We start from the raw sequence: 21,835 nt of genomic DNA, 5'->3' as shown, positions 1-21,835 counted from the left end.
TCACTCCCTTGCTTTTAAGTGCTTTAGTCAGTGGCTTTCACGCTGCTTTGTGTTCCATTGACCCCGATTCGGCTTTAATTGCCTGTCCTTCGAAATGAAATTACCTGGATATTGATATTGTTCAACGCGGGGCAATTTCGGCGGAGCGTAATTGACGGAGAGCGCCGCTGACAGAGTGGCCCCGATACCATTTCGACGGAACGCGCCGTAATTAACACGTGGCATTTGTTCCTCCACGCATTCATCCTGGTGTCATTGCAGAGTCGTTAGTCCGGTACTCGTCTTTGGATTTTTCAAAATGGGACGTTCTCCAATGCATGTTCGGAGCCGAGTCGCCTGATTGTCAGTTTCTGATCTGGCACGGGTCAGGGGCGGGACTTAGGGGGGGTTCAAGGGGGCGGCGGTGTCTGAAGGGGCAGTACTCCGACACCCCGTCTACCTATATCGTTGTCAATGGCAAGAAGTGAGTCCATTTTGTGGCACTACTTTGTCATTTTAGCGAATTTACAGGTCAGTTTTAGTACATTTTTCTATTAATTTGGGGTACTTGGATGATTCGCCAAAAGACGTTTCGCCGACGGACGTTTGACAGACGGACAGGTCGCCGAATGAACGTTTGGCGAAACGTCCATTCGGCGACCTGTCCGTCTGTCAAACGTCCGTCGGCGAAACGTCCGTCGGCGAAACGTCTTTTGGCGAATCATTCCCCTTCAGACACCGCCACCCCCCTTGGACCCCCCTAAGTCCCGCCCCTGATCCATTCGGCGACCTGTCCGTCTGTCAAGCGTCCGTCGGCGAAACGTCCGTCGGCGAAACGTCTTTCGGCGAATCATCCGGTCACGTTAATTTGGGGGGAATTTCCAGGCTACTTTCTATTCCTTGGTTGCGTTTTGTTGATTTTTGGGCATTGGCAGGTTACTTTCTGTTGGTTTTAAGGCATTTTATGGTTACGTGATAACGGTGGCGGACGCCATTTTGACTGCAGTGGGCAAAAGAATGCACAAGATATAAAAATTAAAATAAATAAAAGCATTTGATTCTGTTCGTACAGTATAAATGAGCTCCCAATTGGCAGAACAACCTCGTTCCTTAGGTTTGACACCCCCACTTTTAGCAGAATTGTCTTCTAACTTGACCAATATTGGATTTTATTGTCAGTTCATTTAGATATTTTTCGACATTTCCCTAAACGACAAAATTGGAGCCGTAATAGCCAATATTGCGTCCCGGCTGTATCCAACACACCGGCAATAACCTCTTTGCTGGCCCGCGTTATCACGGAGGTCATGGGCCGCACCCGGGGGGGTTATTTCCAGCAAATATCTAAACCGATTCCTCCCCGTTTGGTAGTTAACACCCTCGTTTGAGCGGCGTCGAGATTGCGATTGTGTTGCGAGAAGGCTTTAATGTGGTGAGTGGGAGGGAGGGAGGGAGGGAGGGAGGGAGGGAGGGAGGGACCGTGGCCCTGGCCGGCAACGGGCCTATTAAAGGCCTTCATTAGAGGCACACTTATGAGAGTCTCGCATTACAAGCGCACAGCTGGCTTCAGACCACCGGGTGGAAGCCATTGCGGGTTTTCCCCGACCAAATTTGTGCCACGTAAACGACTACCGTATTTTCTCACATAAACGCCGTATTTGTCGCTAGAAAATGATGACTGAATCAAGTGTACGGCTTATATGCGCATAAATTTGACTTGACATGCACGAAACTGCAACGAAATGCCATAACGCAAGACTATGCGGATGATATGGTCATTTATTTTAAAATAGAGAAAAGATAAACAGATAAAATGCTCAACAAAATTTATTTTGACGTCTATGAATGAAATTCAAGAAAACAAATAAACCGTATCTTGCGTAAAACGCTCAGGGCGCCGCCATCTTACAAAGGATGACAAACTAGACCGCTACGGACACACTTCCTGGTTGTACTGCTCACATGACCTCCTTTTTAAATTTGTTTAGGTGCAGGAAACACCCTTTCGAGATTTGTAATCCAGAAATTGATTTATACAGTATCTCAAAAATACCAAGTGCGATGATTTTTATTAAGATTTTCCCTTCAAAGTAACACATTTGTACTCCCTATTAAAGCCATAAATATGGAGGAGAAAATTGTGAATCAGGGGGCGTCTTATACGAGAGAAACTGTCAAATTCAACGATTTTAAGGCAATTTTAAGGGTGTGGCTTATGGTACACGGTTGATTGGTCGCCCGGAAGGTTATTGATAATGACCATTTAAATCGTTGCTCAAATTCCCTAAATACAAACTGCGAATTACTATTTAGTCATACTTAATGCCCTAGTAATTATTAGGCTAAAGAAAAGCTTCAAATTTCCCGGACTTTTATTGTTTTTTTTGTTGAAGAACTTGTTAAGACCCTGACTGACAGCTTCTTAAAGGGACAACGCATGTACATACAAACTCTTCTACACTCACACGTCGGCTCAGTGAAACGGCTCATTGCCATTGTTGGCTTTTATTGATGCGTAGACCATGTTGTTTTACCTTGTTTTGTCGCCGGTCTTTTGGTCGCCCGTTGTCGCGGTCCGGGCGACCAAAAGACCGGTGACCAATTGACTGCACACAACGATTTTAAGGCAATTTTAAGGGTGCGGCTTATACGCGGATGCGGCTTATATGCGAGAAAATATGCCATTTGAGAGAGGAACAGTACATATTCATGAACATATTCATGTCTTTGCTCGACGCATCTCGTAAGTCGAGACGTCGCGTCTTTGTCCGTGGCCCACTCGCCGTCTCCTCACCTTATTATATTTTAAGGGGCGCCGCAAGTGCATCCCGCCGCGGATGTGCTGAGCTCGGCGTTCTTTAAGTCGACTAGCTTTGCGCTCTTTAATGAAGCCGGCGTGTTGGGGAGGCCTGAAGGTGATCGCTCGCTACTGTACAATCCAACGTAATAGCGCGGGATGGCTCATTATAGCGGGAGCGTAACAATTCGCACATTAATTTTCCAGCATCCAGTTTTTAATTAATCCAGTAGGCAGTCTTAAACACAGGGTACACAAATTGCCTCCGGCCTCGTAATTAATTCTAATGGAAGAAATGGAAAAATTGGCCGGCTGTGTTTGGATGGTTCGTCGGCGTATGGAGTTGCTTCCGAGGTCGCCGGAGCGGCGCTGTCACCGACAAGCGTCACTCCGGCGCCCCCGACCCATCCGGCCGTCTCCAAGCTACGCCACGCCGATTGGTTGCTTCCGCCAAAGCATATGTTGCTTTTATGGGCCCCCGGCAAGCTGGTGTGCGGAAATGATGGCTTTTATTTATTTCTTTTTTAATTGCCCCGGTGAATTTTAACCCTGCTGTTACCGTTCGGTTTACTGGGAGACCAATCGTTGTCCAACGTGAGGGGTTTTGATTTTGATATGATCCCATTTTGCTCATTATAGCTGCCTTTGACGGCGCTAGACGTCCAATCCGTTTTGACTGGGTAGTATAAATGGATTGGACGCCATCAATGGAGCTTAAATAAAAAAGGGGTGAACATAGAAAAATTTAACTTGTGGTTAAAAAGAGAAAATCCCCCCAAAAAGTAAAAACTAAATCATTAATTAGAATAAAAAAATAATATAGAAAAGTGATAAAAAAATTAAAAGAAATAATTTTAAAAAATTGGCATTGGGGAAGATTTTCAAGATTAATTATTTAAAACATTAAAATGTTGACTTATGGTTGCTTAATTGCAGTTTACTTCAAACTTTGACTTCTGCTTACATAACAGTAGTCAGGTTTACTTAAAATGGTGAGTTGCATTAATTAGCATCTATTCAACTTGTACTTAAATTTTGTAATATTTTGGATTTTTTTTTTACATTTTATTTTGACATTTCCTATCAAAAATTCCAAAATGCAGATGAAATACAATGACTTGAGACTTCCCCTTACTTCTTCAAAGTGAACCCCCAATAAAATGGGAGCGTTGCCGACTATTTGTCATCTTGGTTCTCATTTCTCACTTAAATCTTTTCTTACGCAGACCTTTGCACATTTTGGTGTGCAACGCGGCCGTGTGCACTCAGCCGTGGTCTTTGACCGAGGACGGCCTGGAATCCACCTTCCAAATCTGCCATTTGGGTCACTTCCTGCTGGTCCAGTGTTTGGCGGACGTGCTCCGGCTTTCCGCCCCTTCCCGCGTTCTGGTGGTCTCATCCGAGTCTCACAGGTAACACACCCAAATAGATGCCAATTGATTGTCAAACGTGTCCACAAAACTTCCTTAATAGCCAACATGACTTCATTTCTGATCCTTTTTTTTTTTTTCATACGTTCATTTTCCAAACCACTTATCCTGAAGAGGTCCGCGGGGGGTGCTGGAGCCTATCCCAGCCCGTGTGCAGTGGATTGGTCGCCGGTCTTTTGGTCGCGGTCTTTTGGTGGGGACGCCCTGAATTATTTGCCAGCCAATCGCAGGGCACAATGAGACAAATGACCAATCATAGCTTGGGGCAATTTAGACTGTTAGCCAGCTAGCCTAGCACCCGGAAAAAACCCACGTAAGCCCGGGGAGACCAAGTAATCTCCATACATTGACAGCCCCACCTGGGATCGAACCCTCAACCTCAGAACTGTGAGCCTGACGCGCGAACCACTTTTTCACTGGGCAAAGGAACTTAAAATCAGTCTGTTTGTTTTTCCCAAAAACACAGTTTTTCCTTTCTGACATTTGCAGTAAGTTTCATCCTTTCCAAAGCGGACATAATAATAGCCTGACCTTAAGTGAAAACGGGTGTCAAAAATGTCCTCGCCAATTGTCCATTGGTGCGTGGCGCCGCGCAAAACATAATTCATATAATAGTGCGGCTGTTTGATCCTCCGGAACAAGTGCGCCCGTGTTCTCCTGAGCTCCGATCAATCACGCGGGTTCGACTCGGCTCGTCCGACTGAACGAGACGTGGGATCGATGCCAGGCCCGAAGCTCTTGTGCGCCCGCCCGCCCGCCGTATGACAGCGAAAGACTGAGACGTTAAGAAAAGACGGACGGACGGACGGACGGACGGATGGTTTGGAAAAGGAGGCTGAAAAAGGGCGTCGTAAAGTAAATTTGGGCTGATGAGTCCATCCATCATGTTGATGATACGTTTAATTCGTGGTGACAACGTGTTGTGGGAAATGACTTTTCCCGTGACTGAGGTTGTCATGTTTGACAAGACTCGTTAAGTCTGATGTATCAGTTATTGGTAGGGTCCCGCATGGCTGAAGTTGACGGCTTACGCTTGAATATTTGCTATTTTTCTTTTTTTTTTAGGGGGGAGGAGGGATTTACTTATTGCTATGGATGGCTATAGAGGGAGTGGGAGGAGACTAATTGAAGGATTCATTACTAAAAACTCTTAGACAATTTACACGTATGTTTTAGCGGAGCGGTCGGTGGAGAAAATGCTCACGATATTTCAGTGATTTTAAAAGTGCCTGTCATTTTGGTACGTTAGCAAGAAACAAGAAGTAAGAGCAAGGGCCACGCAAAAGTGATGTGATGGGCCAGACTTGGCCCCCGGCCTTTAGTTTGTTCACCCTTTTTGGGCAAGTGACTTTTTTTTTTACACAAAAAAATTGATGTTCACATTCCCTATTTGGATATCAGATTTTAATTACAACTTTAATTCCAATTTATAAGAATATATATATATATATATATATATATATATATATATATATATATATATGTATATGTATATATATATACATATACATATATACATATATATGTATATATAAATATATATATGTATTTATATAAATATATATATATAAAGGAACAAAAACTGAAATTTACCGCACCAATACCCAACAAAAGTTGAAAAATAATACATAAAATGGCATTCATCCAAAATAACATTGCTTCCATTCAAAGAACTAAAAGATTTTAAACAGTTGCAGTTTTTCCTCTTTTTTATTTAAGCCATTCTTGGACAAACCTATACAGCTTTTTCCCCCAATCCTTTTCTTAAATTTCTTTCAAAAACATCTTTAAAAAAATTCAAATTAAAAAAAAAAAAAAACAATAAAAGAAGATTGGCTCTATAGCTGGATGCCAAATTCATAGTCTTAAATCTATACAAATATGAATTGAACTCCCTTGTTAGGGTGCCCCTCAGACCACGGGACCCTAAGCACGATGCCTTATGCGCACGTAGGGGGATTTGACCCTACAAAGGTTGAAATAGTAGTAATCTCCCCTGACATCTTCCATTTTGACCACCTCATTCCAGACCAATATTCCCCTCAGTGATGTAGTCCTCCCTTCTTCTTCTTCTTCTTCTTGTTTGTTTTGCTGTCGATTGACTTAGCCTGCGCGCGACCTCTGACCCGCCGGGATATCGTATTCCCTAAGCCCCTTGTCCGCCGCCAAAGCGCCGACCTGGAAGGCGCCCGGGTTGGGGAGAGGCCAAGTCGGGTGTAATGACCGGATGTTTTATCAGTTTCCGACACGGGGGGCTTACGGTGGGATTGCTCCGGTGGTCCGGCTGCATCAGATCCACTTCATACGAGGGAGGAGTGATGATAATATCCTGAAATGAAATAAAATAACCTCTGCTGCCTCCGTGCTTTCATGAGCAATGAATTCTATTGGCTGCCATCGACAGTGACAGGAGTCCAGTTAAGTTCAACTTGGAGGGATGGCTGGGAACCATCGTGTTTCAGTGGCATTATTTATAAATTTAATTTTTTTTAAACATTATTTATGGATAAAAAGGTGTTCAACTCATTTTAAAAGTGAGTTTTTTTAAATACATGGAGGTCCATTTGTTAAATGCAGATTTTACGTATTTTTGTTCTCGTAAAATGTTTTTTAACTCTTTTTTTAAGAAAAATGAATGAATGAAAATGGACTTTTAAGAAAAAATGTTAACAAAAAAGGAAAATAAATAATTCTTGTATGAAAGAGGAATGTTGCCAAACATAAAACTTTAAATGTTTTCAAATGTTTAAAAAAAATACTAATTTAAGTTAAATAGTGGTTAGAAAAATATATTTATCCTAAGATTTCAAATTTTAATGTCATGTTGTGTTAGGGCAAAATTAAATGGATCTGACCTCAAGGCGTGGGCGAAAAATTAGTTTTATGAATGAATTCATTTTGTTTTCATTGCACATGATTAAAACAAATAATTATTTGAGTTGCTGTTTCTTTCTTTTAGTGGGAGGAACAAACAAAGAGGAGGAATTAAGACAGTTTTTACCTTGTTTACATGACTTTTATTTAACATTTAATGTTTTTTTCCACTATTGCTTACTTAAACATATAGTGACAAAAAAATCCAAATTTGGGTTGGACATTCTTAAGTGCCAAGTCACCCAGTTCAAACGGATTGGACATCTCTTCCCATCAATGAGTTAATACCGTCTTTTTGATCATCTTAATTCCTTCATCAAATGTCACGTGATCCCGACATCAGCAACTACCGCCAAGCAATTTTGAAGCCAGAAGTCGAAGCCTTCCTCATCAGGCCACCGATTTATCAAACCGTAGCGAGTCGTTATGAAGTCGAGCGGCACGTCAAATGAAAAAGCCCGCAGATGTTGTAATTTAGCCAAGCGAGGCGACGGTAAACAATGAGACGGCAGCCGGCTTGTAAAGTTGCCGGCCGGAAGAGAGGCTGACATTTTCATCGGATGTTTTCCAATGACGGGGATTAATCTGGGAGGCGCGCCTCACCCAAAAACAGGCGCCTCGGCGCCTGGTGACGTGACGTGGCGCCACGCTCGCGGGACCGTGTCAAAACATCTGGATTTGAACAGCTCCGTCGCAGGCAATTAAAGAACATCATGTAACATAACAGCCAAGACAAACAGACTCGAGGATTGTTTCTTCCCAAAAGCCGTTAGCATACTCAAGTCGAGTTGTGCACCTAATCAACACTTATTGCTGCCCACTTAATTCACTTTGGACCTACTTATTTATGTGACCACTTATTCATGTTGACTACTTATCTATGTGGACTACTTATCTATGTGGGCAACTTATCTATGTGGACTATTTATCTATGTGGACTATTCATCTATGTGGACTACTTATCTATGTGGACTACTTATCCATGTGGACTACTTATCCATGTGGACTACTTATCCATGTGGACTACTTATCCATGTGGACTACTTACCCATGTGGACTACTTACCCATGTGGACTACTTACCCATGTGGACTACTTATCCATGTGGACTACTTATCCATGTGGACTAGTTATCTATGTGGACTACTTATCTATGTGGACTACGTATCCATGTGGACTACGTATCCATGTGGACTACGTATCCATGTGGACTACTTATTTATTATTATTAGTTATTGATTATTTATCGGTTCATTTGTTTGTTTGTTGTTATTTGTGCACTTCCCTACATATTTACGTTGTTGACGACATATTTATTAGTTATTGTTATTTATTGATTATTTATTTGTTTGCTTGTTGTTGTTATTGTGCACTTTGTGCCGTGGCTTTAAATGTCATTATACTTGAATAATGACAATAATAACGTTCACTTCAATTTCATTACAATTCAATGTCCCGTCTTTGATTTGTGCGGCAAGCCGGGCCTCGCATCGGTCGGCCAATGGGACTCACGCTTTGATCCATGTTTCAGGTTCACGGACTTGATGGACTCGTGCGGGAAGGTGGATCTGGCCCGCTTGTCGCCTCCACGCAAGGACTACTGGTCCATGTTGGCCTACAACCGCGCCAAGTTGTGCAATATCTTGTTCAGCAACGAGCTTCACCGCCGCCTCTCTCCACGCGGGGTGACGTGCAACGCTTTGCACCCCGGCAATATGATGTACACGGGCATTCACCGGAGCTGGTGGATCATGACGTTCTTCTTCACCCTGGCCAGACCCTTCACAAAGTCCATGGTAGGAACCCATTTTTTTTTTGTCTTTAGCTATAAGAGGTTTGGCCACCCTGCAGAAATCCGGCCCGAATTTGCTAAGGAAATTAAACGGGTGTTTAAGATAAGCCGAATGTTGAAAGAAAACACACATTTCTTTTGAAAGATTAAGAAAATGTAAACGCATAGTACTATATATCAAATAGATTTAAAATTTAAAACAAACCAAAAATCGATTTTCTATTGCCAGATGGTTCGGGTTTTGTTAAATTTTTTTGGTAATTTTGACCAAAAAAAGTTGAATGTTAGATGTTAGAATGAAAATGGATGTCAATATTCCCAACACAGGTAAGTGAAACAAACCAAAAATACAGGTAAGTGAAAGTGACAGAATAATGTACGTATTTCGTATTTAGTCCGTGTTTTTTATGCCAATCTGCTAAAGGAAAAATATCAAACACATCCATTGTCAGTGGCACGTAAAGAGTTAAATTCAGTTCGTTCTTGGTGTATCCCTTTAGTCGGCAATCCTGTGTATTGTGATTGTTGATTTACTGTAAACGCACAGTGCTTGGATCACGTGTGCTAAATCAGGGTGTCGAACCCGGGTTGTTTGCCAGACGGGGCAGTAAACGTCCAATCGCTTGCATAATAGAATAGTTTTTATGGCTTTCTCTGTCAAAAAGATTCCCGACCCTTGACGTCAGTTGACTTTAGACGGCAATGAAATGCAGGTGTATTCATGATTATTACCTAAAATAATCTGTAAATATTTGTTTTGGTCTGCCTGCGGACGTCAAGTCTTTTGTTGCCGGCGAATCTACATGAAACGGCGTCTTTGTACAGCAATTAACGGCGCCATCCTTAATGAAACGTGCTGGAGATGTTAGTAAATATCAAAGGGCAAAGGTAGGGCTCGTAATTAAAAATCCGGGTGTGCTGACACAGCCATTCGCTAAAACTGGGGTCTGATAAAGGACACACAGACGCACGCAGACTTTGTCTCTTACGCACACTCTGGCGCACCCTTAAGCTGAGCGTTGGCTTTTATTTAAATCTGGCCTTGATAAGACCCCTGGAAGTGTAAAGCCTCCTCTCGCTGTCTGCAAGACCCCCCAGCACCCCCTCCCCCCTACATTAAGGGTTTAATAAAACAGTGATATTATTTCCGTTATTGGTTGCGGGGCTATGAAGATGCTATCGCTTTAATTGCACGCGTAGACTTTCGGGATCCGCCGAGATTGTTCGGGGATGCAAACATAAGCAGAACGTGGAGCCCTAAAAACAATCATGGAAACCTCCCGTGTGTCTTCTTACGCAAATAACTTGCCGCTCATTTAAAACACAGTTTTGATTTATGGAAATTCAGGTGATGGGCTAATGTATCGAGGTTCATCTTTTGTGTGATGTCACCGTTATTTTTTGGACACTGTTACGGACGTACAATAATTGGGATGTCTGTTACTTGTAGTTATGGTTTCATTCGACTAGGCTGGCAAAATTAATCGAGTAATGAATGATTTGACAGTTAGTTTTTCTATGATCATTTATAGACATGAAATTTTGTGCAAATCCTCTTTTTCAGCCTTTAAATGGCAATTATTCGCTTGTATTTTTTTTACGTCGTACTGACACGTGATCTACAGTGATAAAAATATAAAAATGTTCTATTTATAGTTGGCAAAATATTGCCGTTTAAAACAAATCTGTCAATTTAATGACAAATATGTGGACGAAATAACTAAAATAATTATTTGATGACACTTCCTTGATTTTGGATCGTTTCTGTCTCACTTCTGGTTGACGTTGGGTCACTTTGTGTTGTTTTTAGGCATTACTAGATCAATTTCTGTTGCTTTTCCGAACTGTGCTAATGTGTAGCTCAGCAGTTAGGACGGTCGACTGCAAAAAACAAGTGGAAGAAGTAACTATAATAACTATTCCATGACACTTCCTCGATTTTGGATCATTTCTGTCTTACTTCTGGTTGACGTTGGGTCACTTTGTGTTGTTTTTAGGCATTTCTAGATCAATTTCTGTTGCTTTTTTCTAACTGTGCTACTGTGTAGCTCAGCAGTTAGGACGGTCGACTGCAAAAAAAGATGACTTGGGTTCAAATCCTTGTCTTATAGGCACTATAATGAGAAAAAGATCGCAATGATGTCACCAGAAAATGTTCTAATCATAGTCTAAAATAACTATTCCATGACATGTCTTTGATTTTTTTTATCATTTGGGTCACTTTGTGTTCTTTTTTAGGCATTTTTATACTATCATCTTTTTTTTTCCTTCACAATTTTGAGTTAAAAAATATTTACAGAAATCTACCGCAAAAGTGACAGGCATTGAAGCACGAAATACGGTTTCCGCAACTGTTTGACAGTTTTCCCGTTTTTATTTCGAGATGATAATCTGGCAACCGGAGTTGCCGGTGATTTTACCTTTACTCCATCTGTCGCCGTTGATGGCAGCGGATGAGTTAAAGTCAAAGAAAGTTGCTCTATTAGCAAAGAGCACAACCCCCTCTCTTACTGATGCGCCATCGCCGATCGAGTTTTGCTGAGTTGGGAAAGGCATCTATAAAGTCGCGTGACATTTTAATCAGGCAAACTATCTGGCGCTAATATCATGTTCTCCTCCCTGCGCCTTGATCTGCTTATCAGAGACGGCCTGTAAAGGCCCTGTTTCTTTAATTTGCCGTGTTTAGAGTGGGAGTTTTCCCCGTGTCCTTTGCGAACGTTATCCACATGAAATGATCTGCTTTGCATCTGCTTGCTTGCGATGAAGGCGGCGGCGTTATCGCTGCGCTCTTGATTTTGTCGCTGTGATTTATACGCTGACTTTTGATGGACAGATGGAGATGGAGATGCCGTATTTGATCTGGGGTAGTCAAAGTTTTGGGGAAATGGGAGCCGGAACGGACTCGTTTCGGGTTTTGGCGGGGTGACGTCGATTGTGAGTCGATGGGATGCATTGTCTGGTTTTTCAAAACAGCAGTTGTGGGTGGGCTGATTGGTTTGCTTTGACTTAAGAGGAAGGATTGGTGATACAAATGCTTGTTGGTTTGGGAAATAGTGAGTGATTATTTCTTAAGGGTTTTAATGTGGGATATACATCTTCGAAATTGCAGTTTTGCAACTAACTATTCGTGTCCTAATCTTCCTCTTTCTGGATTTTGTGAGTGACTATTTTCGGGTTTCCGTAGTCCTTCGATGAAAGTAGACTGAATACTTTTGTACTGTACTTAAAAAATACACTAAATGTCGCACTGGAGTAATGTTATCAGAGACCAAGAACAAACATGACACATTAAAGTAGTGGAACAATAACAACAACAAACAAAAAAGAAATAATAAATAAACAATCAATAAATAAGTAGTCAACGAAGATAAGTAGTCAACGAAGATAAGTAGTCAACGTAGGTAAGTAGTCAACGTAGGTAAGTAGTCAACGTAGGTAAGTGGTCAACGTAGTTAAGTGGTCAACGTAGTTAAGTGGTCAACGTAGTTAAGTGGTCAACGTAGTTCAGTAGTCAACGTAGTTCAGTAGTCAACGTAGTTCAGTAGTCAACGTAGTTAAGTAGTCAACGTAGTTAAGTAGTCAACGTAGTTAAGTAGTCAACGTAGTTAAGTAGTCAACGTAGTTAAGTAGTCAACGTAGTTAAGTAGTCAACGTAGTTAAGTAGTCAACGTAGTTAAGTAGTCAACGTAGTTAAGTAGTCAACGTAGTTAAGTAGTCAACGTAGTTAAGTAGTCAACGTAGTTAAGTAGTCAACGTAGTTAAGTAGTCAACGTAGTTAAGTAGTCAACGTAGTTAAGTAGTCAACGTAGTTAAGTAGTCAACGTAGATAAGTAGTCAACGTAGATAAGTAGTCAACATAGATCGGTCGTCAACGTAGATAAAAAGTCAACATAAGTAGTCAACGTAGATGGGAAGTCAACATAGATAAGTAGTCAACGTAGATGAGTAGTCAACCTAGATGAGTAGTCAACGTAGATGAGTAGTCAACGTAGATGAGTAGTTAACGTAGATGAGTAGTTAACATAGATAAGTGAATAAGTGGTCACATAAATAAGTAGTCAGTTAAAAACGTGACTAAAGTGGTTAGCTGCCTAAGGAGTTTTAGTGCAAGAACAATGAAGCAAAGATATGGCGTGGCCATTTTCACGATCCCGTAATGAATGAGTCGCTAACCTTTTGAGAAGCTGCCATGCCGTAACACTGACCTCGTGACATTTTGTTGATGGACTGATTGCCCCCCAAAGATCGGCGTACCCTCAGGCTCTTAGCAGCTGCACTCGTCCAATCTACGCGAGCCCCACCGTAGGCCCTCGGCGCCCGTGTGACCGGAGATCCCTTACCGCCGCCGTAATAGCGTCCTGTCGGACACCGCGCTCACGCCCGCCCGCGTCTTAGCGGGATTATTTTCGCCGGCATTCCGCCTCGGGCACCGGGCCACCTTTTTACATATGCACAAACTGAACTTTTGACCAGGCGGCGCTGCTCCGCGGCTGGGAGAGAAATGGCTCTCTGCTCGGGGAAACCACGTTTATTGCAGGGAGATCGTTTTCCACCCAACTGGGAACTGTGGAAATTCCAAACCAGCTCGGACGCGAAACATTCGGAAAATGCTTTTAGCTCATCGTCCAACTCATTTTGGGCCGCATCGAAGTTACGCTTTGCGTCGGAAAGTCGACTTGTAATCGATTATTGGATAAATCAAGAAGTGGTTTGTTTGTTGACCTCAAAATGTTCTCAATTATCTTTTTAAAACTCATAATAGCAAATATTTTGGTTTATATTTCTCATAAAAAATTAGGGAAGCAGTTATTATCTTTTTTTTTAAATTTATTTAAGGGAAACATTTTTTTTTTTTTAGCAAAACCCAAAAAACTTGGTTATATTCCTTTTTAAATTTATTGTCAGAACAGCCAAAGAACAGCTTTTCTTTTGTAAAATAAAAATAAGGAAATAAAAAAATAAAAAATAAACGCAAAGAAGAATATATGCTGATTCTCAATGACAAGTGAAGGACTTTAGAAATTGTATTTAAATGTTATTTCAGCGCCTAATATGAAATCAAAGTCCACGATTTACTTTTGCGGATTGCACCAAATGACATGACATTTTTTGAACTGCATCCAAACATGCCCTTTTTATTCACTACCTTTGCCAAAGACTGATGGATGTCCAATCCTCAAACACAATCCTTCCCTGCCAATGTGTCAATTAGTAGCTTTTTATAAGATTTTTATTTATTTATTTTTGTGTGTGGAAGGTTACTGTACTGGAAAAGATTGTGCGTGGATGGGCAAAAGCATAGAATCCAATTTGACTTTATTGACATGACTGTTCCTGCCCAATCCTGTTACTAGGATTATTGTCCACGGCGATACCATTTCATTAAAGTAAACGCACACACACACACACACACACACACACTGGCAGACACACACTCGCACAGCGGGGATGGCCCGAGGCTTGGTTATGTGCTCCGTTGCGCAAGGAAACGGTGTAAATGCTTTATTGTGGATGAGTTGATGTGATGGAGAGCGTGTCTAGATCAATAAAGAACCAATCAAATGCTGACAGTCTGCGACTGTATGCGCTCAGTGGTCAAGCCCACCGCCCCCCCTACATAAGTGTGACCACGGCGTGGCTTGGAAAATACTTTTTGACTCCACTGGGCGAAAGTTTGCACTTGTTTGCGCCGTTTTTTTGCTGTTTTAAGTCCCTGTATGACACATAAAAATCACTTAGATTTTGTTTTGGCGTCCTGCACGTGTGCTCAAAAATAACTGCTGTAACTTAAATTGAATGCTATTGAATTGTCAGGTTAAATTAGGTTAGGTAAGGTCAGAACTTTATTTCATCCCGCATTCGGGAAATTTCTTGGTGGCAGTAGCAAAACAGACACAGAAGACATTGTAGACCTAGGTAAAAACCTGGAGCCACACACAGGAAGTCCACAAGGTGGCGACCTTCCGCAGACTGAGACTGAGATTACCACACATGCTTTTATTATCATTATACAAGTATAATTTATTAACCGGGTATACTTACTAGGTTCATATTATGCTGTTTATAGTTGTTTTTCTCTTGATTTTGAGCCAAAAAGTCCCCCAAATTCCAAAGGAAGTGACCTGGAAATTCCCTGAAATGAACAGGAAGTGACCAAAAATCAACAGGAAAAGACGTGAATCACCCCCACATTAAATTAGCGTCTAAAATTGACAGCCACAGACAAACGTTCATTCGCTGCCATCCCTCCCACTCCAAATGCATTGGATTTCAACCTACCGTATTTTCACGACTATACGGCGCATGGTATTTTTAGCCGCAGTGTCAATAACGAGTGCTATTTCTGTATTTTACACACCCAAAGGACGCACCGTTTTTATAGACGCAGCCAGGCATGGCAAAACATACACCAGCTTAAACATACACGCTACACCCACACGCTAAAAACACGTTTTTAAAAAGGCAACAGAAGCAAAATTGAGTTGGGTTGTACTTTATTTAGCCATTTTACAATGTACTCACGTCATCATCACCCACAAATCCATCAAAGTTCTATTTTAATTCTAGGCAGAAGCATGAAAAAGCTGTCTTTTTTCTGTTCTTAATAGTACCGTATCCATCATCGTTGATGTTTTTTAAAGCCAAATTTGATTCTCAAGTCTCAAGTGCAAACCATCAGAGAGACTATTAAAACGTCTCCCCGCTTGTGGTGGTCTCAGTCCGCCGGGCCTGGTCGCCGACCGGGGCTAAATTACCCACAAAGCCACAGGTCGTACGCGGCTCTGCTCTGGCTTGCCAAGGGACTCCATCTCTAATAAAAATAAGGATCACAGGACCCCTCGTGGAGACCCCAAGTGACCCATCCCCCCCTTTTTCCGCTCTCTTCTCGTCCCCTCGGACCTTCATGCCGGCCGCCGTGACCCCTCGTATAGGACGTAACCCCTCACCTCCCTCCCTCCCTCCCTGGCGCTTTGTTGTGACACCGAGCTGATGGACTATTTTTCAAATTGATTTTAAAAAATGTACATAAGCAAGCGATCCCCTCGCCCAGATTACCTATTGATTTTTAATATGAAAAGCTCATTATATAAGCAGGAACTGCAACACAAAAAGCTAGCCAACCTTTGCATAAATCCTTTAATTGAATTTCCAGAGCCCGTGGTTCTACATTTTTTAATTAAATCCATTTCTTTCTTTTTTTTTTTCTTCTTCTTCCCCTTCCTTCTTTTTTTTTCTTTTTTTAAGGCTTGCTTGTGTAATTTGCATGCTGTGAAGTGGGTGCTGTCCCAGATAAAGTGCCATTGATCCTTATTAAGGCTCACCTCTGGGCTCGCTGAAAACCAACCGCAGAAATTAAATGTGCTCATGGTGCATACACTTATTGCCCGCATGATAGGATTAGAGGGGGGGAGTTGGTGGGGGAGGGTCTCGAGATGGAGGCAGAAGGAGTGATTGGCTAAAAGGTGAGGCTCTCATTATTAATAGTTGCTCATATTAGTGTAATATTTCACCTCGACTCCGATGGGATGTGACGGAAGAGGCCCGCTTTACAAATGGAGGCATTACAGTGGTACCTCGACATACGATCGTAATCCGTTCCGAGACTGAGATGGTATGTCGAGCTTTTCGTATCTCGAGCGAACGTTTCCCATTGAAATGAACTGAAAACAAGTTAATTCGTTCCAACCCTCTCTGAAAAAACACCAAAAACAGGATATTGGATTGGAAAAAAGTTTTATTTCTTCTAATTTGCCATCTATTAACAAAGTAAAACATAACTAGTGGTTTAATAGTAATAAAATGTGTTTAATAGAACTACAATTGGGCGGTGTTGTGTGCACGAGTATACTTCATTACCCAGAAAGCCCTCTTTTTGCCAGCGCGTGCGCGTTGTTCGTTTCCTGGTCGAAACTCGTCTGAATAAATCGTTCAGTGCTCATAGATATCTGTTTAGACGAAAGAGATGCGGCAAAAAAGACAGTGCGCTACAATGATAAACAGCCTCTCATGTCATGGCCACCTGGCTTTCTCGCATCTCAAAATTTTTCTCGTATCTAGGGGGAATTATTTGATCGAAATTTTTGTCGTACCACGAGCTGATCGTATGTCGAGGTACCATTGTATTTGGGTTCCTCAGCAAAATGTCTGTGTGTGTTTTGGAAAGTGGGATTGAACTTGGAACTTTTTTTTTCATTTATTGACTGCCATTGATGGCCATGGTCGTCCAATTTGAATGGGAGGAATGAATGAATATTCGTTTGCTCGTGATAGGGAAGTATGATTTGGAATAGTTTTGGGGGGAAAGTACATTTTTTAGTCAATGGCTGCCATTGACAGCACTGAACGTCCAATCCCATTTGGCTGAAATGGATGTCTAACGCTATCAATGACACTGAAAGTTGAGCATTCCCAGTTTAAATAATTTGGTTAAATAACTCGGACGTTTCGTCGAAAGACGTTTGGTCGACCGGACGTTTGGTCGCCGGGTTGTTACTGTTGAAACCAACTCTCAAAATTATAATCATGAGAGAGAGAGACAGAAAGTGAGTTTAATATCTAAATATCTAATATCAAAATATCAACAGTAAACTGTCATAATTTGACAGCGAGCGAATCCGGCGACCAAACGTCCGTTCTACCAAACGTCTTTCGACGAAACGTCCGGTCTATTATTGGTAGACTGACCCATACACACACGCCCTTATAAATTAACGTCAGTTCCAAAATATTTGCGAATTTTTATTCCCTCCCACAAAAGCAAAAACAAAGACCTAAATGTAAATCAAAAATCCAATTTTCTCAAATATGTCCCCTTGAAACGAGGGGCAGCGGCGTTCTCATGGAAGCGAAGATCATATCTCATTACCGCCCGAAAGGTCACGCGGCGCAATCTGTCTGAGACGAGGGTGCTTAAGTGCCTATTTAGACATTAAATGCCACTTGATTTTCTCGTCCTTAGCCTTCTTAGCGTCCGTCAGGCGTCGGATGCGCGCGTCGTCTCTTTCGTTGTCTTCCCGCGTGGCCGTACGCTGACGGCGGAGCCGATCGATAGCGATTAACCTTTGACCCCCGCCACATACTTATAGGCCGGGCCTGGCTGCTCACACATCTCTCATCAGTTTCACTTAAAGACTGCGCTTCACTCAATAAGGCACTGCGCGCTAATTCCTTTCAAAGACAGAAAAGCGTGACTTTCTTGACGACTGTGTACTTTGCCATGAGCGGAAAATAGTACTCTTGAATTGATTGGAATGCTTTTATTGTCATTGGACATGTAGAATGAGACTTAAAGCCTCACTGCCAAGTGCACAATAACAACAACAAACAAACAAACAGACAAATAATCAATAAATAAGTACTCGACAATGTAAATAAGTAGGGAAGTGCACAAATAACAATAACAAACAAACAGATACATCATCAATAAACATACTCAAAATAATCAACATACTAAATAAGTAGTCAACCTACTGAATAAGTGCTAGTCAACATACCAAATAAGTAGAAGTCAACATACTAAATAAGTAGTAGTCAACCTACTAAATAAGTAGCAAACATACCAAATAAGTAGAAGTCGACATACTAACTAAGTAGAAGTCGACATACTAACTAAGTAGAAGTCGACATACTAACTAAGTAGAAGTCGACATACTAACTAAGTAGAAGTCGACATATGTACTAACTAAGTAGAAGTCGACATACGTACTAAGTAGAAGTCGACATACTAAATAAGTAGAAGTCGACATACTAAATAAGTAGAAGTCGACATAGTAAATAAGTAGAAGTCGACATACTAAATAAGTAGAAGTCGGCGTACTAAATAAGTGGAAGTCGGTGTACTAAATAAGTGGTAGTCGACCTACTAAATAAGTGGTAGTCGACACACTAAATAAGTAGTAGTCGACACACTAAATAAGTAGAAGTCGACACACTAAATAAGTAGTAGTCGACACACTAAATAATTAGTAGTCGACACACTAAATAAGTAGAAGTCGACACACTAAATAAGTAGTAGTCGACACACTAAATAATTAGTAGTCGACACACTAAATAAGTAGTAGTCGACAAACTAAATAAGTAGAAGTCGACAAACTAAATAAGTAGAAGTCGACAAACTAAATAAGTAGAAGTCGACAAACTAAATAAGTAGAAGTCGACAAACTAAATAAGTAGTAGTCGACAAACTAAATAAGTAGTAGTCGACAAACTAAATTAGTAGTCAAAATATAGAAGTTGCACTGGGAGAATAAATGATACAACATTCTAAATGAATTAATAGTAAAATAGGGAATAACAGTAAAAATGAGCACCTGTTAAGATAACATATTAACATTTTTTTTTGATAACTGTGGCCTAAAAAATCCATCATAATAAGCTGTTAAGTGAGAAAAATAAAAGCCATAAGTCGCAGGCCCAGCCATAGCATTAAACAAAAAGTGCGACTTATAGTCCGGAAAACACGATAATTATTTAATACATCTGTTTGGAATGTGTCAGGTTATTAAATACAGATTATTTAAAAAAAAAAAAAAAATTAAATAACACATGAGTTGCAATTTTAAAAATCTAAGAAATATAAAAAAATATATAACATTCCTACTTTTAGCAATCATCCAAAGCCTTCTAAGAATTTACATAAAAGTGGCTCTTTTTCAGCAGCGGTTTGCGAAATATGCGAGCGCCACGTACTGAAAATTGCATGGATATGTGCGTTTTCCCTTTTTTGGGGGGGGCGAGGGGTCAAGGGTCAAGTGGAGTCCAAGCAGGTAGGCGATTGCTTTGGCTGATTTAAGCGTAATGACTAATCAATGCTTGAATGCATTAGCCTAATCTAATGGGCCAGGTGGGAGAGGACAACGCTAGACGCATGAAACACATGATTGAGCACAACGTGCAACAGCCATGCGATCAATAACACCGAGTAGAGTGCCCCCAGCCCGAGAGGGGGTCCTCGCTACCCACCACCTTCATTTTAGGGGGCGCTATGCATGTCAGGGGTGGAAATATGCGGGTTTACTTGGTTAGGGGAGGACGGCTAAGGTTTTCTTTGCTCTGATTGATTGGATTATGAAATGAGATGAGGGAAATGAAGGCTAGTTGTTTTCCTTCCTTTTGTTTTTTTTTTCTCTCACACTTGAATTGTTTCTCGTCTCACGAGTGAGGAAAATGTGGACGGTGATAGTGATGGTTGTGTTTTGCGGTTTTTTTGTGTTCTACTGAGCTCTTAAAAGTTGAAGTCTGCCTATTCAGAATAACTTGACGTAAAAATGAGTAGGACTTTAACCTTGTAATCTTTCTCCTAATGTTACTTTAATTTTAGTTTTGTGCCGATTCATCACAGGCCATGAAACGAAACAGCTTCCGGTTCACATAAAAAAGCAACAAAACAACTTTAATCTCATTGTATTGCATTTTAAATCCTGATATGACTTCAATCTCCTGATAATATGCAAAATGTAGTTTTGTATCGACAACTTTGCCCAAAAAATCTCCCATGAAATGAAAAAAAATCTTTTTTTATAATTCGCTTTTAATTAGCAATTACTTTGTTGCAAGCAAATGTATCAAAATATGAAATAAAAGCGACTTCAATCTCGTATTAGTGCGATTTTCGTCCTAAACTATTACTATGCATGACTTCATTCTCGAGCTATCACAACTTTAATTTCATAATATTACAACTTTCAACTCAAAATATTCCGACTTTAATCTCGTAACATCATACATTTTATCTGTTAGTATTTTGATGAAAGACTTAATTCTTAATATCTTGCCCATTCTCTTTGTCCCATTGTTTTTTTTTGTCCTCTGTTTGTACTACATTTGACTGGATTTTGGTTCTGGCAACTAAAGTCACTTAAACGAGAAAACGTATTTGATCGGTCGATTCCCAAATATCAACTCAATGCGCGCTAGATCGCCCGTTGCCCTTCCACGCGGACCATTACGTTGACTTTTTGTATAGGAAACCATCTGGGGAAAAAAAGCGGGTTGTCTGAACGCAGCATAAGAAACGAAGTGTGAGTTAGAGAGCGAAAGACGAAGGCAAGTTAGGGACAAGAGCCAATCGAGGTAGAGGACGGACGGGATGGCGGACGGGCCTGGGTCAATACTTGGGAGCGCATTCTGCTGACACGGCAGCGTTCGACAAACACGCCATGAGTGGGTCATGTAAACAAAAGAGTGAGGGCCATCCAATAAATATTCAGTCAGTAAAAAGAAGCCTGGGTGTGTACACCCCATATGTTGCCATGTTGGGAAAGAAGTTTGCTATTGTCGTCATGTTTGAGCACGTTTTATCGGGAGGAGGAGTTGCAAAATGCATCAACAGATTAACAGAGTTTTTTTCCTGTGGTTCTTTATTGCTTGTAAACATTTTGTTTTTCATTTCAACAAATGCCTTTGAGATTTTAAAGCTAAATTCACTTGAATGGCCCAAAAAAGTGCCTTGTTTATGTGAAACAATATATCATTTTGGCAGTAGATTAGTTCATTTTTTTTGCAATTATCACATATTGTCGTCTCATTTAGACATTTTCAAAAATATAATTATGTTCATATAGGACATGGGTGTCATAGTTGCAGAACCTGGGCAAATGAGACAATATTTTGCAATTGTAGATTAGATTAGATTAGATTAAAACTTTATTTCATCCCGTACTCGGGAAATTTCTTGGTTATAGTAATAAAAAAAGTAATTCTAAATTAGTTAGAGGATTAATTTCCCCAAAAATATGTATATTTAAATAGCAAAGTCAATAAATAAAATAATTTGATTGCTTTAAGCCCCTCCCAGTTAAGATAAATTGCATCCCCCTCCTTTACTAACTACCACAACACATACCCTGTGACTTGAGCACGCTATGAATGCGTTACGCTAATAACTTCGCAATGTCCACTGTCATCACCGATGCCGCTTAATTTAACTTTAATGAACATCGTATTTATTTAAAAAAAATAATGT

General features: G+C 40.9%; 1 protein-coding gene across 2 annotated transcripts in view; it reads left to right on the top strand.

Moving 5' to 3' along the window:
- The window catches only part of wwox (WW domain containing oxidoreductase), a 168,373-nt gene that overhangs the window by 50,888 nt on the left and 95,650 nt on the right, over nucleotides 1-21,835 (top strand). For both annotated transcript variants that reach the window (XM_077596345.1, XM_077596344.1), the window contains exons 7-8: nucleotides 4,003-4,188; nucleotides 8,611-8,875. In XM_077596345.1, the coding sequence (XP_077452471.1) occupies nucleotides 4,003-4,188; nucleotides 8,611-8,875 (451 nt within the window). The remainder of the gene's footprint in view (nucleotides 1-4,002; nucleotides 4,189-8,610; nucleotides 8,876-21,835) is intronic.

Source organism: Stigmatopora argus, chromosome 3, assembly GCF_051989625.1.
Source record: "Stigmatopora argus isolate UIUO_Sarg chromosome 3, RoL_Sarg_1.0, whole genome shotgun sequence".
In the NCBI taxonomy this organism is placed as follows: Eukaryota; Metazoa; Chordata; class Actinopteri; order Syngnathiformes; family Syngnathidae; genus Stigmatopora; species Stigmatopora argus.
This window is presented reverse-complemented; position numbering and strand designations above follow the sequence as displayed.